General features: G+C 31.6%; 3 protein-coding genes across 7 annotated transcripts; 1 reads left to right on the top strand and 2 right to left on the bottom strand.

Annotated features, from left to right (window-relative positions):
• The first annotated feature begins 5,577 nt into the window (after window positions 1-5,577).
• DWF1 (cell elongation protein / DWARF1 / DIMINUTO (DIM)) lies at window positions 5,578-9,315 on the top strand. 5 transcript variants are annotated; one of them, XM_039042450.2, is made up of 3 exons: window positions 5,578-5,752; window positions 6,831-8,101; window positions 8,664-9,315. In XM_039042450.2, exons 2-3 carry the CDS (start codon window positions 6,854-6,856, stop codon window positions 9,114-9,116), a joined length of 1,701 nt encoding a protein of 566 aa, XP_038898378.1. In that variant the 5' UTR covers window positions 5,578-5,752; window positions 6,831-6,853; the 3' UTR covers window positions 9,117-9,315. The 5 variants fall into 5 exon arrangements, with proteins under 5 accessions (XP_038898378.1, XP_038898380.1, XP_038898379.1 ...); XM_039042452.2 differs by lacking the exon at window positions 5,578-5,752 and adding an exon at window positions 5,902-6,147; XM_039042451.2 differs by lacking the exon at window positions 5,578-5,752 and adding an exon at window positions 6,155-6,295.
• A 2,246-nt stretch (window positions 9,316-11,561) lies between these two features.
• On the bottom strand, window positions 11,562-19,382 carry LOC120085786 (uncharacterized). The gene is made up of 8 exons (XM_039041973.2): window positions 19,021-19,382; window positions 17,354-17,746; window positions 17,039-17,109; window positions 16,500-16,895; window positions 14,304-15,639; window positions 13,825-13,919; window positions 13,425-13,566; window positions 11,562-12,455 (listed from the first exon to the last, which is right to left on the bottom strand). The coding sequence occupies exons 1-8, from the start codon at window positions 19,262-19,264 to the stop codon at window positions 11,770-11,772; spliced, it is 3,363 nt and encodes a 1,120-aa protein (XP_038897901.2). The 5' UTR covers window positions 19,265-19,382; the 3' UTR covers window positions 11,562-11,769.
• A 2,963-nt stretch (window positions 19,383-22,345) lies between these two features.
• Window positions 22,346-22,930, bottom strand: LOC150033657 (uncharacterized). The gene has a single exon (XM_090317009.1). It carries the CDS (start codon window positions 22,928-22,930, stop codon window positions 22,346-22,348), a length of 585 nt encoding a protein of 194 aa, XP_090173135.1.
• Between the last annotated feature and the right edge of the window lie 4,443 nt (window positions 22,931-27,373).

Below are 27,373 nucleotides of genomic sequence, written 5' to 3'. Positions count from 1 at the left end.
GAGTAGCATCATATACAAGGTGATGTAATAGTATTGTACTCCATTACTTTCTAATAAATAGAATTAACTTTTTTTTAATGTAGTAAATAATTAACTTTAAAAATATTAAATTGAAAATGTGCAAAATTAGAAACAAAATAAATTGTTTGGATTCAGACTAATTTCGTAGAAATTCAATCTTATTAAATAACATACTTATTCATTGTTAAATCTATCAATTAACTTAAAAACTTTTTTTTAAATACAACATGAGGAGTGGAGGATTAAACCCCGACATCTTGAGACGGAAATAATGTCAATACTACTGAATCAAACTTATGTTGACACTCAACCTAAAATCTTAAGGAAAGGGATTACAATAAATTTAATGTATTAGAAAAAATTTAACATATTTGAACAAATTATTCTCAATCAATTAAATAAATTTGTGTATTTTTTTTCACTAGTTAATATAATATAGTTATCTTATGAAAGAAAAGTCAACATTTACTTCGTTGTTCTTAATTTTTTGAGTTCGAGTAGACGAGAAGATTTTAACCAAGCCTAATTCTTTTAATCAATAATATATCCTAAAACCAATTAAATTATGTTCAAACTAGTTGTCTCTACGGTTTCTGCTTTGTTTCATCTTATGGTCTCTACGATTTGTGTTCATGTCCTGGCGGGTTGATCTTCTTGATCTTATCTAACGTGTTTACGGTTGCTTTTCTTCTCTTTGAACTTGTTGTTGCTCTCTGTTTTGTTGTTGTCCCTAGTTGTGGGGTTTTAGCTTTTTCCCTGGTGTTTTGGGGGGTTTTTACGTTTATGTTTGGTTATGTTCAAGTTTTATCTTGTTGGCTTTGTTTGCGTTTTGTTGCTCTGTCTTTGCTTGTACCTGGTTGCTTTGATGCCTTGATCCCGAGCTGTGGGATCCTTCTTATTGTTGTATAATAATACCATCTATTCTAAAAAAATTATGCTCAAACTAACTAATATTTAACTATACGTTAATTGTCAAAGCGAACATAACTCAATTAACTTACGAGTGAGTTAATGACCACGTGGTCTATAGTTCTAATCACATAATCAAATGAATTACATTTAAACTTTTGGTATAAGATAATGACATATAATTATTAGGTTAAAGTATAGTTGGAATATATATATATATATATATATAATTCATATTTTATTTTATGTTTTCAAATTCACTGCATTTAGTAAATATGCGTTTGATAGGCAGTATGGATTATGTTTTTTAAAATTATTTTTGGATTTTATGATCAGAATAGTGTAAATTTTGAAAACAACATTTTTATGTTTTCAATGTTTCTAGATTTTGAATTCAAAATTTTAAAATGCAGCATTATATTAGAAAAAATAAATACAATAAAAGAATATAGTATTTCATGTTATAAACTCAATTATTTTTGTTCAATTAAAATATGTATTACATAATATATTATATGTTATATAATATTACAAAATAATAATTATACAAAACCTTTAGTTCATAAATTATTTAGTAATAAATTATATTTAACTTAATATTTTTGAGAAACTATAATTAGTTTTATGGTTTATAAATATATCATCAAATACATTTTGATAACTTTTTTAAATTAGAGTTTAATTTTTTAATTGGTTATCAAACACATATCATAAAATTAAAATATGTATTACATAATATATTATATGTTATATAATATTACAAAATAATAATTATACAAAACTTTTAGTTCATAAATTATTTAGTAACAGATTATATTTAAACTTAATATTTTTGAGAAACTATAATTAGTTTTATGGTTTATAAATATATCATCAAATACATTTTGATAACTTTTTTAAATTAAAATTTAATTTTTTAATCTGTTATCAAACACATATCAGAAAACATAAAATACAACTATGTTTCTTTTTTTTCTTTTTTTTTTTAATCATTGTTTTCAAATTACCTACAAACATGTCTTTATCTTTCGGTACATTTTTTTAATGTTTAGATTCACTATTTTTCAGAATTTACTTTTCTGAGTTTATTTCTAATAATATGTTTATATTTGTTTGAAGTAGGATCTCGTCCTTGTGACTTTCTAAGGTCTAGAATGACCTTCACCTTCGATTTGCTTATCTCTAGTTTGGTTTTGAGATATTTCGAGCTGACTTGCGTAAGAGCTCCTCGCATTAGTGTGATGTCGGGTCTATTACACTATGATACTTAAGTTAGTACAAGAAGTGGCTAATTCAAATAAGTACAAAAGAAGTAAGGTCGGGTCTTTCCTTCATAGATTCTTTGGCGTGGTTGAATAGGACTATTTATAAGTATGTTCTCCAGGATGTACCTCTGGTTGCATGTAGCAACAACAATGTTAGGGATGTTTCTAATGCTCAAGATTGTAGGGTGCTAGTTCAAATCCAGCTTGATTATTTTTTTTATTATTATATATTCATTGATCCGGTTGGTAGGCATAAACTTTGAGGGATTGACATTTCCATTTGGGATGCACGTGCTCCCTATGCCTCTTCCCAGAATCTTATAAACTTGGACCTACCTATAGACTTTGAGTCTTGTCTTATGAGACGATAAGTTAAAATTGTGAAAATAGTATTAGTATATATTTGAAGTTTTAATTTAAAATTTGGCAAATTCATAAATGTTGTAAACATGGAATATAACTTTAATTTCTATGCTTCTAAAAAAATTCAATTAAATAAAACACTTATTTCTTTTAATTGACGTCTTTGGATTGCTATAGAATCAAATAAGTTTAATTTAAAAAAAAAATCATTATTATACGTTTTAAAAAAATCAAATCTAACGACAATTTTTTTTTTATCAGTCGAGTTAAAAAGGAGTCAACATGAGAGAACAAATATCAACTCCTTTAGCAAAAAAATAAAAGTTATATAGCGATAACATTGCATATAAAAACAAAATTGTAGCCATATAAAAATGCATATAACAAGCCAAAAACATTTCTCATGTTTTTTTTCTGATAAAAAAAAAAGCCAAAAACATTTTTAAAAAATAAAAACAAATAATTATTTTAAAAATTAAATTTATTTCACCTCAATCTTTTAAAATACAAAAGCTGTATTTTTAGTCGAATTCTAAAGATAAAAATAACTATTTTTTAATTTTCAAAATTCGATTTGATTTTTTAAAAATATTGATAAAAAGTATATAAAAAAATTAAAAGTAATTGAAAGTTTATAAACTTAATATTTAAAAATTAAAAAAAAAATAAGTTGATTTATTTGGTTGAATATATGATGTGCATAGCAATATCTAAATAATATCTTTTGTATTGATAGGTAACATCAGTGAGTTGTATGACGTGCACCTGCCTCCCTACTTTTTTAAAACACTCTCTCTCTTCCATTTTCTTTCTAAATTTGGTTTTTTTTCTCTCTCTCATTTTTATTTCATTTTAGTCTTTAATTTTTTTTAAAAAAATAAAAAAAGTAGCCATTTTATTGATTCATAATATATCAATATACCCATATTTGAAGTCATTCTAATAATTTTTTAAAAATAAACTTTAATATTTTTCGTAGTTTCTCCTCGATAATTTCAACAAGCGAATGGATGAGAAATGCATAAATAAAAATCATGATAATAATTTCTCCTCTAAACTTAAGAGCGATATTTGAAACCATGCTAATAATTTTTTAAAACGAAAGTTCAACATTTTTTTTTATTTAGTCTAAATAGTTTGTAATTTAACATTTTTTTTATTTACATGCCAATTGAGAAAAATTTAAGAAAGAAATTGGGTTACCTAAGAGAATAAAATTTGTAGTATCTTCTCTGAAATTTTTTCTCTTGAGTTTGTAAATTTTCCTTCAAAATATCAATTTTTACTCCAACACTTTGTTAATTAATAGATTAAAATCCTATATTATCATAGGTAATCCATTATAAAAAATGAATGAATTAAAAATTTATTGATTTAGAATGAAATAGATGCGAATAATAATATATAAAATGATAAGATTGGAAATTTTAGAACTTCCAAGAGAGGATATGGAGGATTTTAAGAAAAATGCTTCAAAAAGTTGTTAGGCATGTGATTGAAAACCTAAACCAAAAATAAATAATTAGATAGTTAAATATGAACATAATTCAATGGACCTAAAGCATATACTATCAATTTAGAGAGACTCTAATCTACCACCTCACGTGGTAGAACCTAAAAAACAAAACAATCAGTTTTACAAAACATACTACTTAATTGAGATTCTCGTATAATTACTTCTGACCATTTTATATCGTTTGACAATTTAATTTTGCTAACTTCTTTTTTTTCAAAAAACAATTGGTAACCGAGTTAATTCAATTATTATTTTTTTTTAAAAAAAAAGTTAAAGAATTATATTAATATAGTACCTAAATATCGATAGTTTTTTTCACTATGAGGTCAAATCAAACCTCTAATTTCAAGAGAGGAAAAGCATTCAAACTACTCTCGAGTTAAAGCTCACTTAGTGAAGGTTGGTAGTTAATGATTAGTCATAAATTTTATATTAATTTGTTTTTTCAAGTATTAAAAAAAATACTAATATATTTTTAAAAATCTAGACAAGAATGATGTTAGCAACCCCAACCTAATCTTGATTTTTTTTTTTTTTCATAAAACTCAAAAGGTTTGAACTAAGAGCAACCACTATAAAAATGGTTAAAGTAAAATACAGCTTCACTGTGTTCTAATTTAATTATTGTAGCAAATGTACAAGGTTGGAGCTATCTAATTCAAATAAATAAAAACATTAATGTAATTAATTATTTTTTGTACCATTTAATCGTGGTACTTTCACAAATAAGTGATGCATTATTTTGTTGACAGATTTTTTTTTCAATATGTGATTAAGGTCATTGGAGCCATCAATAATATATATCTTAATTAGTTGATATTTATTTTCATAGATTTTATATCATTTTAAATATAGACAATGTGATAAACAATGGATAAAAGTATAATGAAAAAAAATATATGTACGTTAAAAATACATTGCACACAAACGTAAGGAGAGAGCTCCTAGTCCTACTAACTTTCTAATAACAATATGTCACATCAAAAATTTGTTTTTAAGCCACATTTAGAGAAGGCGTATCGCAATAAATGAGAGATAATATGGAAAGTGTGATCCATTTTTTTTAAATGTTTGTTAGTGTTTACAACATTTCGTATTCGTACGGATAGATGGGCCCCAATTGAGAATCCATAATCAAATAAGGTAATCTTAATGACGAACGTGAGACGATCAATTGAATTGCATTAGAAAATTATGTCATATTGTTATCTGTGAATGAATGGTTACATTTATACCAATTTCCATTATGAATTGTAAACGTAAGATTAATTCAATAATATTATTGGCAGAAATTCAAATCTTTAATATCTTAATTGAAGATTTGACTAATTGAATTAGGTTCAGTTAGACATAATCCGTCATATTTGGGACCTACGCAACGTACTCTTTTTTTTTTTTAAATAATATTTTTCAAAAAGAGAAAAAAGAAAAAACTTTGAGCTTTTCCATTATATTATTATTATTATTATTATTATTATTATTATTTAAAATTCAAATAACTTTGTGAGACGATATTATATTAATGAAGAACAGGTGCAGTCATAATTTCAATAGGGGCCGGAAGAGAGAGACAATGAAGAGCGCGCCAATAAAACGTCCGACATTATAATCACTCTCACTTCCTACACTCTTTTGCCGTCCCTCATCCGCCGTCGCCGTCGCATTTTCGGAGCTTCAGGTACTGTTCTACCTCTGACTTCCGAACACTTTCTGGTTCTATTTTTCCGTTTCCGTTCTTGCATTTGTTCTTGCTTTTCTAAAAGCTCCTCGTATTCTCTCTCTCTCTCTCTCTCCTCGTCAAAAAGTATGGCTATAGCTTCTAAGAGTAATCATTTCGATCTTGTAACTTCTGTTATCCTTTTTCTGTAAATGAACGGCGCAATTTCTTTCAAAGAAAATTATGCATTTTAGACTTGTTTTTTTCACTGGAAAGGAAGGACAAGCTTAGATATATACGATAAGTACATGAATTCTTTTACTGTTGAAGCATCGATCTGCCTTGGATTTCTTCCACCACTTGTTTGTTTCTTTCCTTTTGCAATTGAAGAATAATTGAGGATAAGAATCCTTTAGGTCCGTTTGTTCGTTTAATTCGGTGTATAATTTTGCTTCTCACTCGCTATTACTTTAATTTTCATGTTTACAACTTTTCTAGCTCGGCCTTTCTACGCCTTTACGATTTGATCTCTTACTTCCTTTGTTTCACCTTCAATCATCGCCGGTAGCCTCTCGCTTCTTCTTTTTTTGTAATTCTGAGAAAAAAATGTGTCTATTTTAATGCAACATTTTCTTCCTTCGTTTTCGTGTTAGCAACTGAGTGATCTCTTCGCTGCTTTTTCTGTTTCTCCTCTGTTTCGGTACTGAGAAAATGAGTGAGGAATTTAGTTGACTGCTTAATTTATAATTTATTTTCTGTTAGGGAAAAAAAGATATTAGGATGTTGGATTGTATCTACTCTTGGAATAATCGCTGCACACGCCTGCATAAATAAATTAATATATCGGATGAATTAACACGATATGCAGTTGAATTTAATAGATGAGCTTTCTTTCCCCTATAATGCTGAAATACTTTTTAACTTTCTTTTTGTCTCTGATTCGTTCACTGTCACTTAATAAACAAATTTTTAAACGTTTCTCGGTAGTGGTGTACAGTCTTTTTGTGGAGGACATTCTTTGATGAAACTTCACACTTGATTAAAAAAATGTGTGATATTTTGTAATCACTTTGACCATTTTTCTTCATGGTTACTGCAGTGAAGGCATAATCTCCTAGCACGATGTCAGATTTAGTGGTTCCTTTGCGCCCAAAGAGGAAGAAGGTCTGGGTGGACTACTTTGTGCAATTCAGATGGATTTTAGTCATTTTTGTTGTCCTTCCTATATCATTCAGCCTATACTTCTTCACATATCTTGGGGACGTCAGATCTGCCTGGAAGTCCTACAAGAAACGCCAAAAGGAACATGATGAAAATGTGCAGAAAGTTGTAAAGCGCCTTAAACAGAGGAACCCAGCAAAGGATGGACTTGTTTGCACAGCACGCAAGCCTTGGATTGCTGTTGGAATGCGAAATGTTGACTACAAACGAGCACGTCATTTTGAGGTTGATTTATCGGCTTTTCGGAATATTTTGGATATTGACAAAGATAGAATGATTGCCAAAGTTGAACCCCTTGTGAACATGGGGCAAATAAGTAGGGCCACTGTTCCGCTCAATCTTTCTCTTGCTGTAGTTGCTGAACTTGACGATCTTACTGTTGGAGGACTCATCAACGGCTATGGAATTGAAGGAAGCTCCCATCTCTATGGCTTGTTCTCGGACACTGTTGTGGCTTATGAGATTGTTCTAGCAGATGGCCAGGTTGTTAGAGCAACTAAAGATAATGAGTACTCAGATCTTTTCTATGCAATCCCATGGTCCCAAGGAACAATTGGTCTTCTTGTTGCTGCTGAGATTAAGCTCATACCCATTAAAGAGTATATGAAAGTCACCTATAAACCTTTTAGAGGGACATTAAAAGAGATTGGACAAGCTTATATGGATTCACTAGCACCTAGAGATGGAGATCAAGATAACCCAGAAAAGGTTCCCGACTTTGTTGAGACTATGATTTATACCCCTTCTGAAGCTGTGGTCATGACAGGTAGATATGCTTCCAAAGAAGAGGCTAAGAAAAGGGGAAATGTGATAAATCAGATTGGATGGTGGTTCAAACCATGGTTCTACCAGCATGCATCTACAGCACTCAAGAAAGGGGAGTTTGTGGAGTATATCCCTACAAGGGATTACTATCATAGACACACCAGGTCTTTGTATTGGGAGGGAAAGCTAATCCTTCCCTTTGCAGATCAATGGTGGTTCAGATTTTTATTGGGATGGATGATGCCTCCCAAAGTTTCTCTGCTCAAAGCTACCCAAGGTGAAGCTATCAGAAATTATTATCATGAAATGCATGTTATTCAAGACATGCTTGTTCCTCTTTACAAGGTTCCGGATGCTTTGGAGTGGGCTCATCGTGAGTTTGAGGTACTTCTTTTCCCATACACCTTTGTTCGGTAAATTATAAGTTTAGTTTTGAAGTTGTAGGTTTGTGAATAGTAGGCCTCTAAATTTAAATTTGTCTAGTGTAAGTTCTAAAATTTTAACTTTATAATTCACAAACCTATTAGATGAAAAATTGTACGTTTAACATCCTATTAGACACAAAAGTACAAGTTTAGCATCCCGATAGAACAAAATGTAATTTTATATTTAATAGATTCATTAGTTTAAGAATTTGGAATTCGTCGAGGATCTATTAGATGCAAAATAAAAAATTCAAGAATTTTTTGTACACAAAATTCAAAGTTAGTCTTGTTAGACACATTTTGAACATGGCCCTATTAAACACAACTCCTAAACTATTGAGACTAAACTTGTAGCATAACCAACCAAGTCTCACTTCAACTAGCTAACTTATATATTTGATAGATGTGGTTATAGCCAAATGGCTGATGAGTCTTCTTATCAAAGGTGGATTTCAATTTTCAATTGAAGTATGCAGTTTATTTGGTTAACAACATCAATTTGTTTGTGTGTTCTTCTACAGGTTTACCCTATTTGGCTCTGCCCACACAGAATCTTCAAGCTTCCAGTCAAAACCATGATATATCCCGAGCCAGGATTCGAGCTACAACGTCGACAAGGCGATACACATTATGCTCAAATGTACACAGATGTTGGACTCTACTATGCACCAGGTCCTGTCCTGAGGGGTGAAGTTTTCGACGGTGCCGAGGCTGTCCGTAGAATGGAGAAATGGCTTCTAGAAAACCATGGATTCCAGGCTCTGTATGCAGTTTCGGAACTGAATGAGAAAGATTTCTGGAGAATGTTTGATGCTGGACTCTATGAACAATGCCGGAAGAAATATGGAGCTGTAGGAACCTTTATGACAGTGTATTACAAGTCCAAGAAAGGTCGAAAAACCGAGAAGGAAGTGAGGGAAGCTGAACAAGCTCATCTTGAAACTACTTATGCTGAACTTGAACAACCCAATTAAATTGAGTTCCTCCTTCAAATATTTGGTGGGTTTTTCTTATTTAATTCTCTCTCTCTCTCTCTCTCTCTCTCTTTGGTACTTTTTCTTTTTTCAAGCAAATGATGCTTTTGTAGTTTCATATCTGATCTGAGTTGTCTGTCTGACCCGCCTTGGCTCTCTTAAGGATTAATTTGAGAATGTTGTAGTTTGAACTGTTGAACTTGATGAGTTTTCATTAGAGTTTGTCTTTGATGTGTTTTATGCATAGATGAGATGAGATGTTGATGGAAATATCTAAAAAAATGCTGATCTTGATGAGTATTTTAGAGGAGGAATTATGGATATCATAAAAATGTGTTAAGAAGACTTCAAATTGATGCCTCTTAAATGAGTTTTAAGTTATAATTATTGCTATTGAAGTGCACTTAATTGTCAATGTACCTAAGACTTTATATATGTAATTTAGAGAAAAAGAATGGTCATTCTTATTATTATGATTAAAGTCTTGGGTTAACTACATAATTGTGATTTAAACTTACAAGCATCAAATTATACAAATGTCAAAATATGAAATAGATTTCAGTTTGTACTTTGTACTAAGAAGAAAAGAAATGAATGATTTTTAGATTTTTTTTTTACAAATTGTTTCATTAAGAGCATTTACCTTTAATTTTTTTAATTAATTTAATATTTTCACAATTATTTTAAAGATTTTTTAAATATTTAACTTTTTTTTACTTACATCATTTTCAAATTTTATATTTGTATTTGTTATTTATTAATTTGATCTATATCATTTAATGCAAGATATTTCAAATTAATGTTTAGATTTTGTTTATTTTCTTCTATATTTCAAATTGTCTTGTTCGTGCATCTATCAAATATATCCTGATTTATTTCTAGAAAATTCAAATATATATGATATATATCATGTTGTGTATCATATATACCGTGTTTGCTTTTTTGAAGCTTATCCATTATTACTTTTGTTTGAGAACACATTTTGAATTTTTGGAAATCTTTGGAGATTTTTTTGGAGATTTTAGGTTTTAAAAAGAAGATCGTTTTAAAAAATTCATAAACGCGGAAAACTTCCTTACAATGTTTTTTGGTGTATATATAATCAATTAATTGCATGAGAAAGAGGGTTAAAAAACTAAATTAGACCAAGTTTTGTGTAAAATAATAATCTATCCAACTATTCACGTGGCAAATGAGAAAATTTAAACAATTGTATAATTGAGACTATTTATTTAAGTGATATAGGTAAAAACCTTAAACTTTAGCTATGCCCAATTGTTTGAAGTTCAATAGAGGATTGAATTTTACCCTAGAGTCAATTTGGTCCATAAATTTCAAGATTTGCACTTTTAAACTCAAATTTTTTACTCAATACTCAATTTTTGTCTTTAAAATAATTTAAATAAATTAAGTTTCACTAATTTTCATCACTATTAAAATTATATTTAAAATTTAACTAAAAATTATTCTAAATTAATTAATAGATATTTACATCAATAACTGAAAATGAATATTTGATTAAAAAAAATCGAGGTTAAAAATACAATATCTTAAAATTTATGGACCAAACTGAAAAAAAAAAACTCAAATCTCAAGGATATAACTGCAACATTTTGAAATCTAAGTACTAAATTAAATCTAAACTTAAAACTTTAAGAATAGATGTTTAGCCTTCGCTACCACGGGTGCCAAATATGAAAATGAAGCTAAAATTCCTCTAAATCGAAAAAGTTTTCCTAAAGATTTTTAATATATATGTAATTGTGTGTACGCACGTGTGTGCGTGCAATGTGTGTGTTATAATAGTCCAATTTGTTTCCGACATTCGAAGATATCAACACACATGTAAGAATGGATGTATAGATAATTTTTCAAGGTAATTTTAATAACTAATCTAAATTAGTTCCATTTATGACAATTATCAATTACAGTCTCCAACAATGATTTTTGAACAAAATCTAAAAATAAGTATAAATTGATACACTTACGAAAATCAATACTTAAATTAATACAATTATTAATTATCCTTTTGGTTCCATTTTTTATTTTAGGTTAAAATACCATTTTTTTCTCCTATATTTTGAAGTTTATTCAATTTTAATCTCAATTCTCCCATTTTAGTCTCTATACTTTCAGTTGTCCAATTTTAGTCCATATATTTCAGTTTCAATAAATCTTAAATTTAATCCCTAATGCTTAAAAAGCTTTTTGTTATCTATATCATTTTTACTATAAATTTTGAAAACATGTTCACATATTTTACTTTCTTGCATGAAAATTATTAATACTATTTAATCAATTTTGATAAACATTAATTTTGAGGAACTAAATTTAAGATTTATTAAAGTACAAGACCTAGAATTGGACAATGGACTAAAATTGAATAAACTGACTAAAATAGTATTAGCTTAATTTTATTTTAATCACGTCGAATAAAAATATATCCAATTTAAAATTTAAAATTTGATTTATATTTTAAAATTATATATATAAGGGACAAAAGCAATTTTACAAAAATCCAGCCACACCAAATTTGTACACCATCAATATTCATCTGGCAAATATCAAATGATCTCATTTGTATTAACTAGTTCGTGTGCACTCACCTGTTTTGTTAGGCTCTAAAAGCTCTTCTGATGCAGATAAAAAGTTGTCAAACTTCTGGCCAACCTAAGTAACTCGCGCTATCGTCGGATAATCTCCAAACTCCTTCAGCAATTTCATCATACAACTGATCCCAACCCCAACTCGAATAACCCAAGAAAAACCAATATCCATCAATTGAGTGATTCCCTGACTTTATCTCTTCTATCTCATGTAATGTAGCTACCTGATTCAGAAAGTAAATGCCTGGTAGGATTTCAAGCTGCAGGTCTTCAGGAACTTTTTGAGTTAACGCCACGAGTGGCATTTTGCGTTTAATGAGTGGTCCCCCGAGCGACAAAGGCGCCTCATTTAACATATCTAAACCTTCTGCCATGTCTTGAAGAGAATCCCATCTGATATGCTTGTTGATTATCAGGCCATGGAAACCAATTGTTTGATCTGCCTTGACAATCAGAATCTGAGCATTATCAAAAAGCTGTGAACCAACAAGCTTGTCTGTGGCGATTAACATCGATCCAATGCCTATACGAGGTGATGATTCATCCTCATCATTTGTGATATGAAGATTTATGTGACTGAATCTCGTAGCACTTTCCACTTTCCTGTCTCTCACTAGAACTTCGTGGTACTTTTCGATTGCAATAGCATCCTTTCCTCGAGGATGAGTAGGTCTCGCATCTTCAAATGACCTGACGTTTCCAATTCTGTTGTCCGCTACTGTCAACAGAATTCCTAAATTAAAGAACAACCAGCAAATTAGATTCTAGACAAAATGTGGAAAATGTCTGGTTTCTTGCAAGTTCAGTTCTATATTTAAAATTATTCCCGAGGACATCCCTATCATAAAGTCAAAACACGTCCCAGCCAAATGTTTAAAATAATGTCATCCTCCAGTAAAGTTTTTAGTGAAAGTCAAAGACAATAATTGTTCTCTCAACCAGCATTTTAAAAAGCCCTCTCAGACGCATGCCTAGGTGCTAGGCGCAAGTCTAGCGCAATGTCTTGAAAAGGTGAGGCTCACAAAATAAGGTGTGCATTTTGGGAAGCCTGCTTTGAGCCTTTACATTATTAAAAAAAAAAATAGTAATAATTAGGGTTTTTCTTCTTTGTTAACTAAAAAAAATATATTTACTAAGTCTAAATGCAATATTCATTGTGCTTAGGGTTTTTTTTTTTTTTCTCTATATTTCCACTTCAACTATGTTTTCTCTTCTTTTTATGGTACTTTTATATACAGTGCATCTCACAACAAAAAGCCCGTGCTTTCTTTTGCACCTTGTGCTTGCCCCAGAAGACTTGCGCTTTATTGCGCTTGGACTTTAAAAAATACTACTCTATACATAATTTGATAGTTTTGAACTAATCAAATTTCTCAATCAACAGAACCAGCCACATTAATTGAGACCGTGACACGGTGCATTCAATATGTTTCATGACTCTTACTCATCCAAGAGAAATTGTCTTCTATGCCTAAGATATATGTGGAAGGTTTAACGACGATCGTGGACTTAAAGGTACAAGCAAATCATACAAATATAATATCAACAAGCTAACAAGCCTGTTGATGCAGAAATCAACACCATTATGATGCCAAAAAAAAGGAAAAAAAGAAGGAAGAAGAAGATGATGATTATGATGATGGAACTCGGGTGGTAAGAATAGTAATAAGGGAGACAATAAAAAGTCTTAGTTGGACATTACCGTTCTGATTGATAAGATGTTGGGAATTACTTCCTTGTTCTGCCACAAATTTAATAATATCTCTTACTGCTAGATCACCTTCATACAATATAGCTTTCTTCCTTGCTGCTGGAAATAACAAAAGTGCAGGATATACTTCTCTCTGCATGTTCCAAGTTTACGAAATGTTAACTATTGAACAATGCGAAGCAAATAAAAAATTAATCACTGGCAGAGACAAATTTCCAAAATACAAAATTACGCAAAACTTTTAAATCTAACATTGTTGGAACTACCATACCATGTTCACCAATAATTTGGCAAAACAATCTATGAAAACACTGATTGCATAAAAGCATTAAAATAAAAGAAAAACTTTTACAGGGAAGAAAAAAACAGATGTCAGTCCTGACAAGCGCACCTGATCAAATGACTTTAGAATTGAACTGCAATCATTCAGTGTGCAGTCCATTAAGTAGATAAGCGGAAGATTTGACAGTAGATCTGCACGTGTTTCTGCAAAATGTAACGTGAATATAAACACTATTATTGTTCGACCATTCTAAAATTGATTTAAACATTTAATGGATAAAAGAAAAACACTTACTGCCATCTTTTTATTAGCAAATTTCCTCTAATACCAAAAGTCAACCGACGTTCTATAGATATCTTACATTAAAATACTAAGATTACAAAATAGATGAGCTTCGTATCAAGTCATAGAAACCACTTAAAAGCGATGAGCAAAATAGTAATTTCATGTTAAGACAAATTGTAAAATTCCCACGAAAGGAAATCCGGATGCATTTTCAAACAGAACAGGTAGAAGAAGATAAGACGACAAAGAACAAACCACCATCACTCCTAACAAATTTTGAGGACAAGCAATGAAATACTCACCACTTAACATATTTCTTTCCTTTCCACATCCACTCTTCAGCGTATTAGCATAACCCTGGATAGCTCGATAAACTTCACGAACAACTACTTCGCTTCTCTGACAAAAACCGCACCAACTATTGCTGAACAAAACCAACACATCCTTGCCACATGCATCGAGTGTATTTAAGGATTCAGATTGGTTGGAGCCAATAACAAGTTTGGAGAAAGTAAGAGCTGTAACTCGAGGAACAGAATCCACCTCATGAAAATCCAAATTAAAAAATGGTGGGCTGATGGCTGCCCTAGGGCTCTTGTTAACAGATTCAGACAGTTGATATGGAAGTAAGCTTCTATTGAAAAAACTGCTCAAAAAATCAGCCTGTGAGGAATAGCTTAGTATTTTCTCTGGTGGAAAGACATAATGCTGTTGCAGAAGGGGATCGAGTATTACCAAAGCAGGGAGCTTCGATTGACCTGTCAAAGCTTTAAGTAATCGGTAGTTACCGTCAGAAAAGAAAAATGAACCTTCAAAACCTTGGAAGTGGAGGTTTTCATCCCTTGATATTTCCATTGTTAAAGAAGATTTTTCTTCAACTTCAATGTTTTGAGGAACATGGTCGGAAGTTGATTCATCAGACTGTATAAAATTATGATGCTCAACTGCATGAATACTATCTCTCTTTTCATTATCTTGCTGAGGAGTAGGTTCGATGGTACAAAATTCTGAAGCTTCCCTATGCTCTTTGGGAGACATACACCTGCCATTAATGGACTGATCTTCATCTGGTTGAACACTAGGTGTCATAGTGCCTTCCTGAGATGTCTCTGGTGACACTTCTAAAGGTTGAACTTCTGCCACATCAGCCAATGGATCCACTAACTTAATGTCAATATCATCAGATAAAAGCTGGAAACCTAAATTCTTTGCAAGGGAGCTTAACCTAGCCTCCTTTTTCTTTAGAAGCGATAGGATCTCATGCAATGAATTTCCTTGTAGTTCTGAAGCTAATTTATCCATAGAGACAAGTTTTCCCTCATTCACAATCATGACAGAAGACATCTTATCCTCCAATTTAATCAACCGAGATGCTGGAGACAACTTTAGTCTAGGAGGTTCCAAGGGACTTCTCATAACTGGATATTTTTGGAGCAAAGGTTTCTCTACCTTGTTACCACCTTGTTCAGTGACGGGATATGATGTGCAATACTGTGGTGCTAATTCTCTAAAATCCCGAAGAGCGACCTTACTTTTTCTTCTGGACTCTGATGAGTTGGATGATCTATCCACGAATAGAATTATTGATGGCTTATTGACTGGCAAAGTAGGCTGTTCACCGCTCCCATCTACTTCAAGCTAAATGATAACACAAATCCCAACAAATTATATATAAAAAATGAATTCTATTATTTTTTGTTTCAAGATTTAAACTCCATTTTCCTTTCAAATCTGGCAGATACCTTAACCCTTTTTCCATTATCTAAACATTAGCTTGGTTGTGGAATACTCACGCAAATAAGAAACAGTCCTACTTCCATGTTTAAGATCTCTCTCTCTCTCTCCCCTTTCTTTGAATATTGTTTAAGGTGTGGTGTTTCTATTTAATATCTAAGACAATCACAAAGAAAACATAAATTTCCACGTTTCACATTTGATGTTCAGTTTCTAGAACCTAAAGATCTTAGAGTATTAGCTTCATAATAATAATAATAATAAACTGTCATAAGATGTCGGTACTCAAGCACAAGGAAGAGGAACATGTTCAAGCACTTACCAAACCTTAGAAGGGCCTTAAAAGCATAAAAAAGGGCAAAAAGTCATCAAGGCATTAAAAGCAACAAAAAACAAAATGTGTAACGAGCAGCTTAGTGGGGTTTTTTTCCCCCCCTTTTTGATAGAAAACAAAAATTTCATTGATGTGATGAATTCTCTGACAACAGCCAATAAATTTGTGGAGAAAGAGTTGTAGCACATGAACTCTTCATTATTGCATGATGATGGAAAACGTTCATTTGTACAGTCTCTGTACAAAACATTCACTAGTGGTGTAATTTCTATAACATATGCATGATCATCTATAATGAAACTATGAAAGAAGTATCACAATGGTTTGTTTACATATACATCATAGAGAAACCAACCAAACATCAAGCAATGATATTAATATCATAAATTATATAATAAAAAAATCTATCTTTGAAGGCAAATTAACTTACCTCTGAAACAATGAAATTATTCATCTGCAAATTTTGCTTAAGGTCATCATCTGCTCTCAGAGTTTTTGAACAACTGGGACATCCAGCAAAATGAAGTGTTGCAAACCATGAATCCGAATCTTCAATGCCAAGAGAAGAAATCATCAATCTATCGGAAATCAGACCAAACCCATGCTTCTCTCTGGGCAGGAAGAATTCTCTGACAACAGCCAATAAATTTGTGAAGAAAGAGTTGTACCGCATGAACTCTTCATTATTGCAGGATGATGGAAAAGATTCATTGGTACACTTAGTCTCTGTACAAGTATCGTTTCCTGAACTGAACTCCCCAAACCATGGAACTCCATCATATCCTTTTTCAATACCACACATCATGTCCGTATTTTGGTTATGATGCTGTTTTTTTTTTGGGTGGGGGGGGGGAAGTAGATGGTGCAGGCAGGGGAGAAGGAAGAGGTGAGAAACATATTGGAATAAATTATTTTCTTGTTATCTTCTACAACCAATCACGTAATGGTAAAAAAAAAATAGCTAGCCACCTTGCTGTTATTCTTCCCTCTCGATGTTTGCATTCCATCCGCATGTTTGTCAGTTGTTCCAATAAGATCATCTGCAACAAAATGTTATGCAGATATTCATTCTAGAAATTACAGAAAACATAATGATGAAGCACCAGGAGTAGGTATCGAATACAACAAAAGCAAGTATAAATGAATCTTTTTGTTGTCAAATTTTTTGCATAACGATTCACTTTTGAAAGTGAAAATAATAAAAAAAAAAAATTGTATTTGTACATTTAGAAATGAAATAGCGAAGCTGAGGGTGACAAGAGGTACAGAAGTAACATCACAGACCTGTAACATTGCCCTTTATCCCCTTGGACAACAATTTTGGGGTCCATCCACAAGATTCCACAAGAAGCAAGGCCTTATCAGTTGAATCAAGGAATGACTTCAAGTCCTCAGGGGTATTCAAGTGTGTAAGGGGAAGTTGTTCAGGCAATAGTGACATGTATGGATAAATTGAGAATACAATATTTTGGGCTGTTAGTCTCCCTTGATACTTGTAAGATACAGAATGATGGTAGAAAATAACATTTGTCTCCTCTGAAGTAGCACCAATTGCATTTACTAACATCTTCTCCGAGTTTCTGTACATGAACATCAGCTTTAATGAACTATAGCTTTCTTTTCTATTTTCAATCAGATGGGCTATATCTTTCTTTAGTGTTCGTGACTCACCAGACCCTGCCAACAGAATAATTGATCATGCACCAACAATAAAACAAATATATATTCACATATATAATTTTAACACCTAAATTACATCACTAAAGTTTAGGAAACCAAAACTTTCGGAATATAGGATACTGTAAAATAAAATACTTCAGCATTCACATTGAACAGTTACCGTTAACAATTGGAGTAGAGGCTCCAAATATCTTCACTTCTCGGATGGCTAATTGTAAAATACTGTTTACTCAGAATATTCCCTCGAAGCTGGTGATCGTAGTAGGATCATGTTCAAGGGGAATTCTCAGAGAACCAATTTCATTTTTCTAACCAATTGGCAATTTCAAAGCTTATATACCTTAGGCCTAGAACCAGCATATCAGGAAAAAAGGCTGGTGGCTAATTTTAAAAGAAACTCACACCCTATATCAAGTCCAAAGGAAAGTTCACAACCAATGTTTTGTGTAATGCTCACGAAGGTCAATAACATCTTTTTTCAACCTCTTGGGAATTTAGGAGCAAGGTGTTTCAACGATTCAAAGAGAGTGGTGCCTCCCTTTCAGAACTAAAAAATTTCTCCTTCAAGCACTTTCTAGCCACGGGCAAAGAAGGAAACCAAATGTAAATGTTCTGAAGATAATGAGAGTGAGTGATTTCAACTTCAGAGAGAAATTGTTGGAGTTTTTAAGATAAAGTGCAGAAGAGATTATTGATTCGGTCCTTAGCTTCCTCGTTGAAAGAGTACTTATCCTCCATCACTTCTGGCAATTTAAATTTGTTTTAATGACTTTTAATTCTTATCAGAATCAGTGTGCTTGATTTCTACTGATTTCCATGGGTACGAAGGTCCTGTTCCAGGTAATAAACAAGATAATCTTAAAATTTTGAATTTGGGCGTTGAATTGGACAACCAATACCATCAACATCCGGTTATACTTTTTTAGCTTCGATTTACACTGTTACTGTGTAAATTGAATACGAAACTACTCCAATACTACTCTTCTTGCCACTTAAATTGTGATAATATACGATGAAGCCTCTGAACCGCTCTAGTTAAACTACTCCAGGACTACTCCTTGCCACTCCATCACGGAAGTAGAAAATGCGAAAAAAAAAAATAGTCCGAATGCAATAAAAATCACCATACTACCTAATCAGCTAAACATTAGAAAATAGTTTCTAATCAAAACAGAAGAGACGAACACACTCGCTTCACAATAAGCTCAAAATTAGTCGATGTTGATCACTTCTGGCATAAAAATAAAATCACAGAATGAGAGAAAACTTACAGGGCAGTGTGACGAGAAGAAGAATATGCGGATGAAGTCTGATCTGAGAAGAGAAATTCTGTCTGGTAAGAATTTGCCATTCTCCAATTGTCTCCGATGCATTAGATTCGACAACCAAGGATACTAAAAGTGCAGCAACGACCACCAGAAACAGCTTCCATTTCTCACTGTTCGTATAAAACCGGCCATCACCAAATCCAAATCCCTGGCACAGTCGTCTTCCAGCTTCAGCAGTTGAATTCATTCTTTCATCTATGGTCCAGTGGCAGAGACTCCAACTCTCAATTTTCGAGACCCAATTCCAAAGGATGTGAAATGAAATGCCCACATCACAAATGGGTCGGGTGCCGAGTCCATAATCGTCTTGTACGGTACGACATGTCGTCTCGACTCAATATATAATGGGATATAAAACAAGGTTTGTGATTCTTTTTTCAAACTAAAAAAATGGAAATTTAAATATGTTATTTTGTAATCGCGTCACCCATATTTGATATTTTACAAATATATTAAAACTTTAAATCTAGATTTCTAATTATTTTTTTATTTCATATTTGTCCTAAATGATCAATGGACAGAGAGAGAAAGGAAGATAGAGAGAAGAGCGGTGATCGACGATCGGACATGCAGTGGTCAATGGAGGTAAGCGGCAGAGAGGTGGAATGGTGGTCAGCAACAGATGGTGTGGAGTTGATGAAAAAGAGATGCTGGAGAAAAGAAAGATAGAGAGAGAAGCGATGACTTGACGTGCAACAGTCGACGGAGGCAAACGGCAGAGAGGTGGAGCAATGGGCAACAACAGGTGGAGCAGTGTTGGTTGGTGAAAGAGAGATGTTGGGAGGGATTGGGGAGGGGTCTGGTTCGTGCGAAGAAGAAGTTCAATGTTTTTTTTTTTTAACTACAGACCTATTTAGGTTATCAAGTTTACATAAGATAACTATGGAGTTTTGTTTATTGGATATGAGTAAATACCATAATGAAATAACAATTATTTTATTCATAAAACAATGTGTATAAATTACAAACAACGAGACTCCGGGAGAATTAGGACACCAATCCCAACATCTTGGTAGTCAATGTCATAAGACTGGGAATCCTTTGGCAACAAGTCTAGCTTTGAGCCTATCTATTTCTCTTTTAGTTTTTTTTTTTTTTATGGTGAAGATTAATTTGCGTCCTACCGTCTTCTTCCCTGGGGGTAGGTTTTTTATTTTTCATGTGTTGTTCTTTCCAAGGCCTTTATTTCATATAATATAGCTTGCTTCCAATTGGTTTCTTTAATATCTTTATAGACGTTGTTAGTAATGCATATTTGGATAGGTAGTTGTAAATGCTTTGAACTTGGGAGAGAGATGTTTATTGGTAAGATAGTTTTGAATATGATGCATCATACAAGTTCTTACCCCTTTCCATTTTGCAATGGGAAGATCGATGTCTTCTGTTAGGGTTTCCGTTGTGGAGTTGGAAACATGATTATCCTGCATTTCAGTTGAATTTTGACTAAGTATTGGTTTATGTCCAAGGATGTTCGTTTTTCTTTGAGTAAAGACTATCGGATCTTTCCTACATTCGAGTATGCTTTGGTTGGAAATGTCAGTTTCATGTAGGAGGGGAGTACTTTCTTCATTGAAGGTTGTTATTAGGGTTCCTTCGTTTTCAACAAGTATGGAAGGTTCACTGATGTCTTGCTTTTGAAAATAAGGTTACATTCATAGAGGTATAAATTTTTTTCATGGTTGGTGAATAGCATCTGTATTCTTTTTAGCTTTGAGCATAACCTAGAAAGATACATTTGATTGCCTTAAGATCTAGTTTACTCCAATTGGATCGATGATCTTGAACGAAAACTTTACAACCAAATATTTTCTAGTGAACTTGAGAGAATAATATATTATGTGAAAATACTCAAGTTTTTGTAAGGGAGGTTTGAAGTCGAATGTTCAATAGGACATTCTATTAATAAGGTATGTGGCTGTCAGAACAACTTCTCCCTAAAACTGATGGTGGTGTTAGCGAAAAACATAAAAGTTCTAGAAACTTCTAAAACATGTTTACTTTTCCTCTCTGTAATTCCATTTGTTGGGGAGTGTTTGGGCACATACTTAGGTGGGCAATACCTTTTTCTTTTAGAAAGTGTCCTGATGAAGTGTTAAAATAATCCTTAGCATTATCAATGTGAAGGATTTGGATTTTTCCGTTAAAGAGATTGAGAATCATGACATTAATATTTTTAAATATGACAGTAACCTCAAATTTTTCTTTCATTAAAAAGACCCAAGTAAGTCTAATGTGATCATCAATAAAGAAAATAAACCATTTAGCTCGTGTTATATTCTGAACTCTACTAGATCTCCAAACATCACTATGAATCATAGGAAAAAGATGAGAAAGTTTATAAGTGCTTACTGGATATGAAGTTCGAGCAAACTTTTCTATTTCACAAGACTCACATTGAAAAACCTGAGAACTTTTATTAAAAATATCTGGAAAAACTTGTTTCAAATATAGAAAATTGGGATGTCTTAAACGATTATGCCATAACATTATTGTACTATCATAATTGCCTTTAAAAACAATAAAAGTAGATTTGCTAAGACCTAACTCCTTGACGTGAGACTTGGAAACATTCAGTATGTAGAGACCCGAGGATTCCTTAGCATTGCCAATCGTCTTCTTCGAATTCAAATCCTAAAATATATAATTATATGAGTGGAAAGTTGGAATACACTTTTTCATAAGTGTTAGTTTGCTTATGAAAAGAATATTGCATCTATATTTTGGGACATGTGACACATTTTCTAAAATAAAATCTCTAGAGATAAAAATATTGTCAGTTCCTATCACTTTAAAATAGGTACCATCATTAATTTTTACAGTAATTTGACCGCTATAATGGGCATAATTAGTTAAAAGTGAGATATCACCTATCATGTGATCTAAAGTTCCAGAATCAATAATCCAAGTACAATTTTCTTTAGTTGCATTAAGGGCACAAAGAAAGTTACCTGATTGTGCAACTGTAGCCACACTTGTTTCTGATGTTTTTTTTATTAGATTTGGGTTGACCAAAGAGTTTTTGGAGAAGATTCAACTGCTCCTTAATAAACACATTATTTTTAGGAGAAATGTTACCTTCGGTTGTTGCACTTGTTTGGTAGGCCTTTCCACGTCTATCGTGCCATGAATATCCCAACACACTTCTTTAGTGTGTCCTAGTTTTCTACAATGCTCACACCATGGTCTTAATTTTCATTGTCAATTTTCGGTTCCTGTGTAGCTCTACTTTCGATTGTAATGGTTATCATGAGTATTTATACGTACCTCATTACCAAGATTTCAATCCTCCAGGTTCAGAACTTGTAGACACTCCTAACATTAGTTTCTTCCTACTTTCTTCTCTTCTTACTTCTGCAAAAATTTCTTTGATATTAAGTAAGGGTTTAATAGCTAAGATTCTACCACGTACCTCATCTAGTTCATTATTAAGGCCAAGAAGAAATTTGAACACTCGTTTATTCTCAACTATCTTTTTGCATTTGCCTCCATCTGCAGTGCATTCCCACTTGTGGCTTTCAAATACATCAAGTTGTTGCCAAAGACGAGGTATTTGAGTGACATAGTGAGCAACTTGCATATCCCCTTGCCGTATCTCGTGAATTTTGCCTTCAATTTCAAATGACTCCACTATATTTCCTTGGTCGGAATAGGTTTCACGAGCTACTTCCCAAATTTCGCTTGTAGTTGAGAAAAGTAGAAATCTTTCACCAATATCTATCGTTATGAAGTTGATTAGCCATGACATTACCATATTATTTTCAACTTTCCATGTCTTGTATTTTGGATCAGCTTGGTCTGGGATGGGATTTTCACTTGATAGATAATCTTCCTTTCTTTTTCCACATATGAGCATTATAACAGATTATGACCAAGGGAAATAATTCCTTCCATTTAGTTTGTGATTAGTAGTTGGAAGTATGGTACCTTCTGTTCTATTAGAATTCACAAATGCCATGAAATATTAGAATGTTAAATTCTATAGAGGAAGATATTTAACACTTATCCAAATATTCCTTGTAACAAAGGAAAATAAAAAGACAAGTTCTCAGCCCCGAAGACGAAGCTTGAGAAGAAAATACCCACGACCTCGATTAAGTAACAACCACGATTAAAAAAACAAGTAAAAATAGGAAAGACGAGTTCTTAGACCGAAAGACGAAGCTGGAGGAGAAAAGACCCACGACTTGGATTAAGTAACAATTGCGATTAAAAAAAAGTAACAGCGGATTCAGCCCACAACTCGGATATGTCTGACCCGATTGGATACACACGACTTGATTGACCCACAATGAAGATCCTTACTTAGCCATGATTCACCCACGATCAAAACCCTTGCAACCGCAATTTAGCCCACGATTCTTGGCCGATTTGTTTTGGATGTGAAACAGAGATTTTGATTGATAGATGTTGCGATTTTCTTCTACGTGAAGCTTGGTCAATCTACTATTTGGACGATTCTTCACAGATTCGCTTCGGACTTGAAGCTCCAGGTTATAGACAGATGCACTGCTTCAAACTAATCGGTATGTTGATTGAAGCTTCAATGATTTTGTTTTTCTTTGTCGTGAAACCTATGAAAATTCACAGAGTATGCTCTGATACCATATTGTAATTTCTGAATTCTCTAAATTCTTCTTATTTCTTTACAAATGGGTATATAATGATAAGAGCCAAGTATGGCAAAGATAATCAACAGTAAAAAAGAATGAAAATAAGGAAAGGATATTATAGAGAAAGAATGAATACTAATTACAAGAAATAATATTCCAAAGAAATAAGGGAAAGGAGAAGACTTTCAATATTCAACAACAAGTATATCAAATATATCAGTCAAGTACATCATTATCAAGTATATTGGTCAAGTGTATTAAGTGTATATCAGTAGTTATCAAGTATATCAATAGTGAGGGTATTTGTGATATATAACAGAGTGCGTTAGGGCGGGAGAGATATTAATTAATGAAATTCATAGGGATTGCGATTACACTTACGCTTGCTGCCAGCCTTGAACGTCGAAGTGGATCTCCTATCTATATTCGACAACTTGAAGATGGCTGATAGCTGATTGCTAAAGAGAAATTTTCATTGAAAGCGACTCCTTCGCTCAAGAATTAGACTCGAGCGATTGTGCCTCATTTATATACGAGTCGAGCTTCAATTTTGCCATTCTTACAAATAACAAATATGTGGGCCATGGCCTATATTGAATTTAAACACTTTATTTGTTCCTAAATTTGAGATAAGTTGGATTTTTTAAGAACAAAGTTAGTTCGAGAATGATCTTTCAAGACTTAGATTATTAATGGGGTATTGTATTGATGCCTTAATACTAATTAACTCTTATAATAACTAATAAATATTAAAAAAAATTATACAATAATTAATATTCAAATTAACCACTCAATTAATTTTTTATTATTTTTTTCAAAAAAATTATTTTTAAAATTTGATTATTTATTTCTAACTAGAAATTGTAACCATGGTATAAGCTAGAGATTCAATTTTCATCATTGAGGTCCAATATAACTTTAGGTTTGAGGTCCTTCAATTATAAAAGTTTGATGGCCTAATTTTTACAATCGAAAGTTTTATCATCATATTTTAGTCGTGTATTTTGCAATTTTATAAAAAAGAGAGTTATCCACTCCGACTTCGGTCTATTTATTTTTAAAATTCATGTACTAATAAAATTACCACTTAGTCCTTGACTCCCTTTTTTATTTTTTCTTCAATCAAAATTTCAAAATAAAAATAAATATCATAAAGCAAGAAGTTCATGGATGAAAATAATATTTAACCCAACACAATATTATCGATAAATTTAATTAAATACTATTATAACGATATAAATCGTCAATTCACATACAGCTTGGTAGATAAGCTCCCACCTCCATATTTGTTGAATTAAAAATAAAAGGTATTAAATTTAAAATGTGGATTTCGCAAATTTCATTTTAACACATAATATATATATATATGTATATATATATATCTTCTTTTATTTCAACCCAATCACATTTTCATACCAAAATAACCCTATTTGTTTTAGTCATTTATTGCTAATTTAATTTTTATGGGTTGAATTGGAATTTTAATTCTATGGTTTCTTAACTTTTCAAAAAGCCTGATAGGACCTTAAATTTTATATTTTGTATAATAAATTTCTAAATTTTCAATTTTTTTTACCTACTAGATCTTGATATATTCAAATTTTTTTTATTGATCTATAATATATAGATTTAATTTTATGTCGGTACCATGAGTTGAACTTGAGTCTTCAAGAGATGAGCGCTTCAAGAGTTAGGGAATGTTTTGATTATAGACAAATCTCTAGGCTCTCTAGAGTATAGAATTATCAACCCCACAAAGGAATAGAGCTCCTCTATTTATAAAGTTCTCTAGTGGTATCGTGAGCATGGTCCATGGGTCTGACCTTTGGACTCGATCAGTTGGACTTGGGCCTACTTTGACATTTGGGTCAAATTATTGGGCGTAACTGGACTATAGCTCTAAATTATAATATCAAATTGAACTAAATTAATTTTACTCAATCTAACGTTTGTGATGAAAATACGTGGCGTAATTAGAATTTATCTTCAACCTCAAATTGGAATACATGTCAACTCCTAATTGGTCTCAAATTTGATAATTTGGAATTTTGTCATTAATTTAGTAAATAATGTGACAATTTTTTATTGGTCTACAACTTCTCATTCATCAATGTCAATTGGAATAGCTTTAAATTTTTAGTTATATATTCAATAGATATGTATATTTTTTAAAATACGTTAGAATAGGTTTGATGCAAAACTGAAAATTTTAGAAATCTATTGAACATGAAATTGAAAGCTTAAGGATCTATTAAACAATTTTTAAAGCTCGTAAGCTTAGTGATATAAAATTGAACGTTCAAGCTCTATTAAGCACTTTTTAAAGATTTAGTGACCTATTAAATACAGACCTAAAAGTTAAAAGACTAAATTTTATAATTTAACCATTTATGTTTTAGTTTTAACGGGGAGAGCATATTTTTCTTTTTTTAAAAAAAATAAATCAAATATATACATAATTTAAATTTCTTTTCTTCCACATCAATTGGTCCATCCAATTATCACATGTGAATATATCTCAACAATAACGGATGAAATTTAAACTTTCTTACAAATCACAAATGTTTGGTTTAGGATTTTAAAAGGAATAATCAATTATAGAAACATGGATTCATCTCAAAATTAACTGAGAAAAGTAACTTATTACTTAGAAAATGAGACATGTTTGTATTAGTAACTTGATTTTTTCTAATTGTAACCTTCTCCTTTTATTTATATGTTATGTCATGTCAAATCAACCAATATTTTATTTAGGAAACGTTTGATATTGTCATTTAATTGATGATATTAATCCATCAAGAACTAATTAAAAGTTCAAAGTTCAAAGTACAAGCATAACGATATTAAAAACCAAAATAATGAATTGTTATGGATGAACGCTTTTTATGGTAAACGATAACACTTTATTTTGATTATTATTTTTACTTCTTTTTGTTAAAATAGAGTGCATGGTCCATAAAAAAATTAAAAAAAAAAAAAAAAAATTAATACATTGCTTAAAATAATAAGCATATTGTATTTATCGTTTTATTTTGTCTAGTTATTCATTTTTTTCCATTATTGATACGACGCATCATATCATGTCAAATCAATCAATATTTATTTAAGAAATGTACGACGTTATTACTTGATGAATGATATTAATAATATAAACTAATAAAAATCATAATTTAAACTCATGGACATTGTAAAAAGCTTCAAAAGTATTAAAATTAAATAGATACAAATAAAATGAAAGAATTAAATTGATAGTTTAATCTAAGAATTAAAACTTGCTCATCCACCACTTGTACTTTCATTCCTCCCAATTCAACTTTCATGGCAGCCAACAACGGCTAATCTACTCAACAACAAATCAACACTAGAATTATATCTTCAAGAATTCACACACATCAATTTTAGAGCATGTTAAAATTTGTCCATTTTCATATAACATACATTACATCTACACGTTATTTTTTAGATAAAATTTAAGTTTAAATACTACTTTAATCCCTATATTTTTTGTTTTGATTCATTTTGATCCCTATTACTTTGAAAGTGTTCATTTTGGTCTTTATACTTCCAACTTTGGTTAATTTTGATCGTTGTACACTTTCAAAATGTTCATTTTGGTTCTTATATTTTGAAAAGTGACCATCTTAGTCCATTCATTTTCAATTTTATTCATTATGGATTATTAAAAT

Source organism: Benincasa hispida, chromosome 9, assembly GCF_027475165.1.
Source record: "Benincasa hispida cultivar pf3 chromosome 9, pf3_genome.v1.1, whole genome shotgun sequence".
NCBI classification, from domain to species: domain Eukaryota; kingdom Viridiplantae; phylum Streptophyta; class Magnoliopsida; order Cucurbitales; family Cucurbitaceae; genus Benincasa; species Benincasa hispida.
The sequence above is the reverse complement of the archived record's forward strand: the minus strand, read 5'-3'. Positions and strand labels throughout refer to the sequence as shown.

What these genes read in the sequence shown, in the direction of transcription:
- LOC120085786 (XM_039041973.2), bottom strand. Translation starts at nt 19,264, where the DNA reads ATGAATTCAACTGCTGAAGCTGGAAGACGACTGTGCCAGGGATTTGGA. An exon ending in GGAAAGAAATATGTTAAGTG is followed by an intron (nt 13,920 to 14,303) that starts GTGAGTATTTCA and finishes TACATTTTGCAG; the next exon opens with AAACACGTGCAGATCTACTG. An exon ending in TTCTAAAGTCATTTGATCAG is followed by an intron (nt 13,567 to 13,824) that starts GTGCGCTTGTCA and finishes TGGAACATGCAG; the next exon opens with AGAGAAGTATATCCTGCACT.
- DWF1 (XM_039042450.2), top strand. Translation starts at nt 6,854, where the DNA reads ATGTCAGATTTAGTGGTTCCTTTGCGCCCAAAGAGGAAGAAGGTCTGG. An exon ending in GGGCTCATCGTGAGTTTGAG is followed by an intron (nt 8,102 to 8,663) that starts GTACTTCTTTTC and finishes GTTCTTCTACAG; the next exon opens with GTTTACCCTATTTGGCTCTG.
- LOC150033657 (XM_090317009.1), bottom strand. Translation starts at nt 22,930, where the DNA reads ATGCTCATATGTGGAAAAAGAAAGGAAGATTATCTATCAAGTGAAAAT.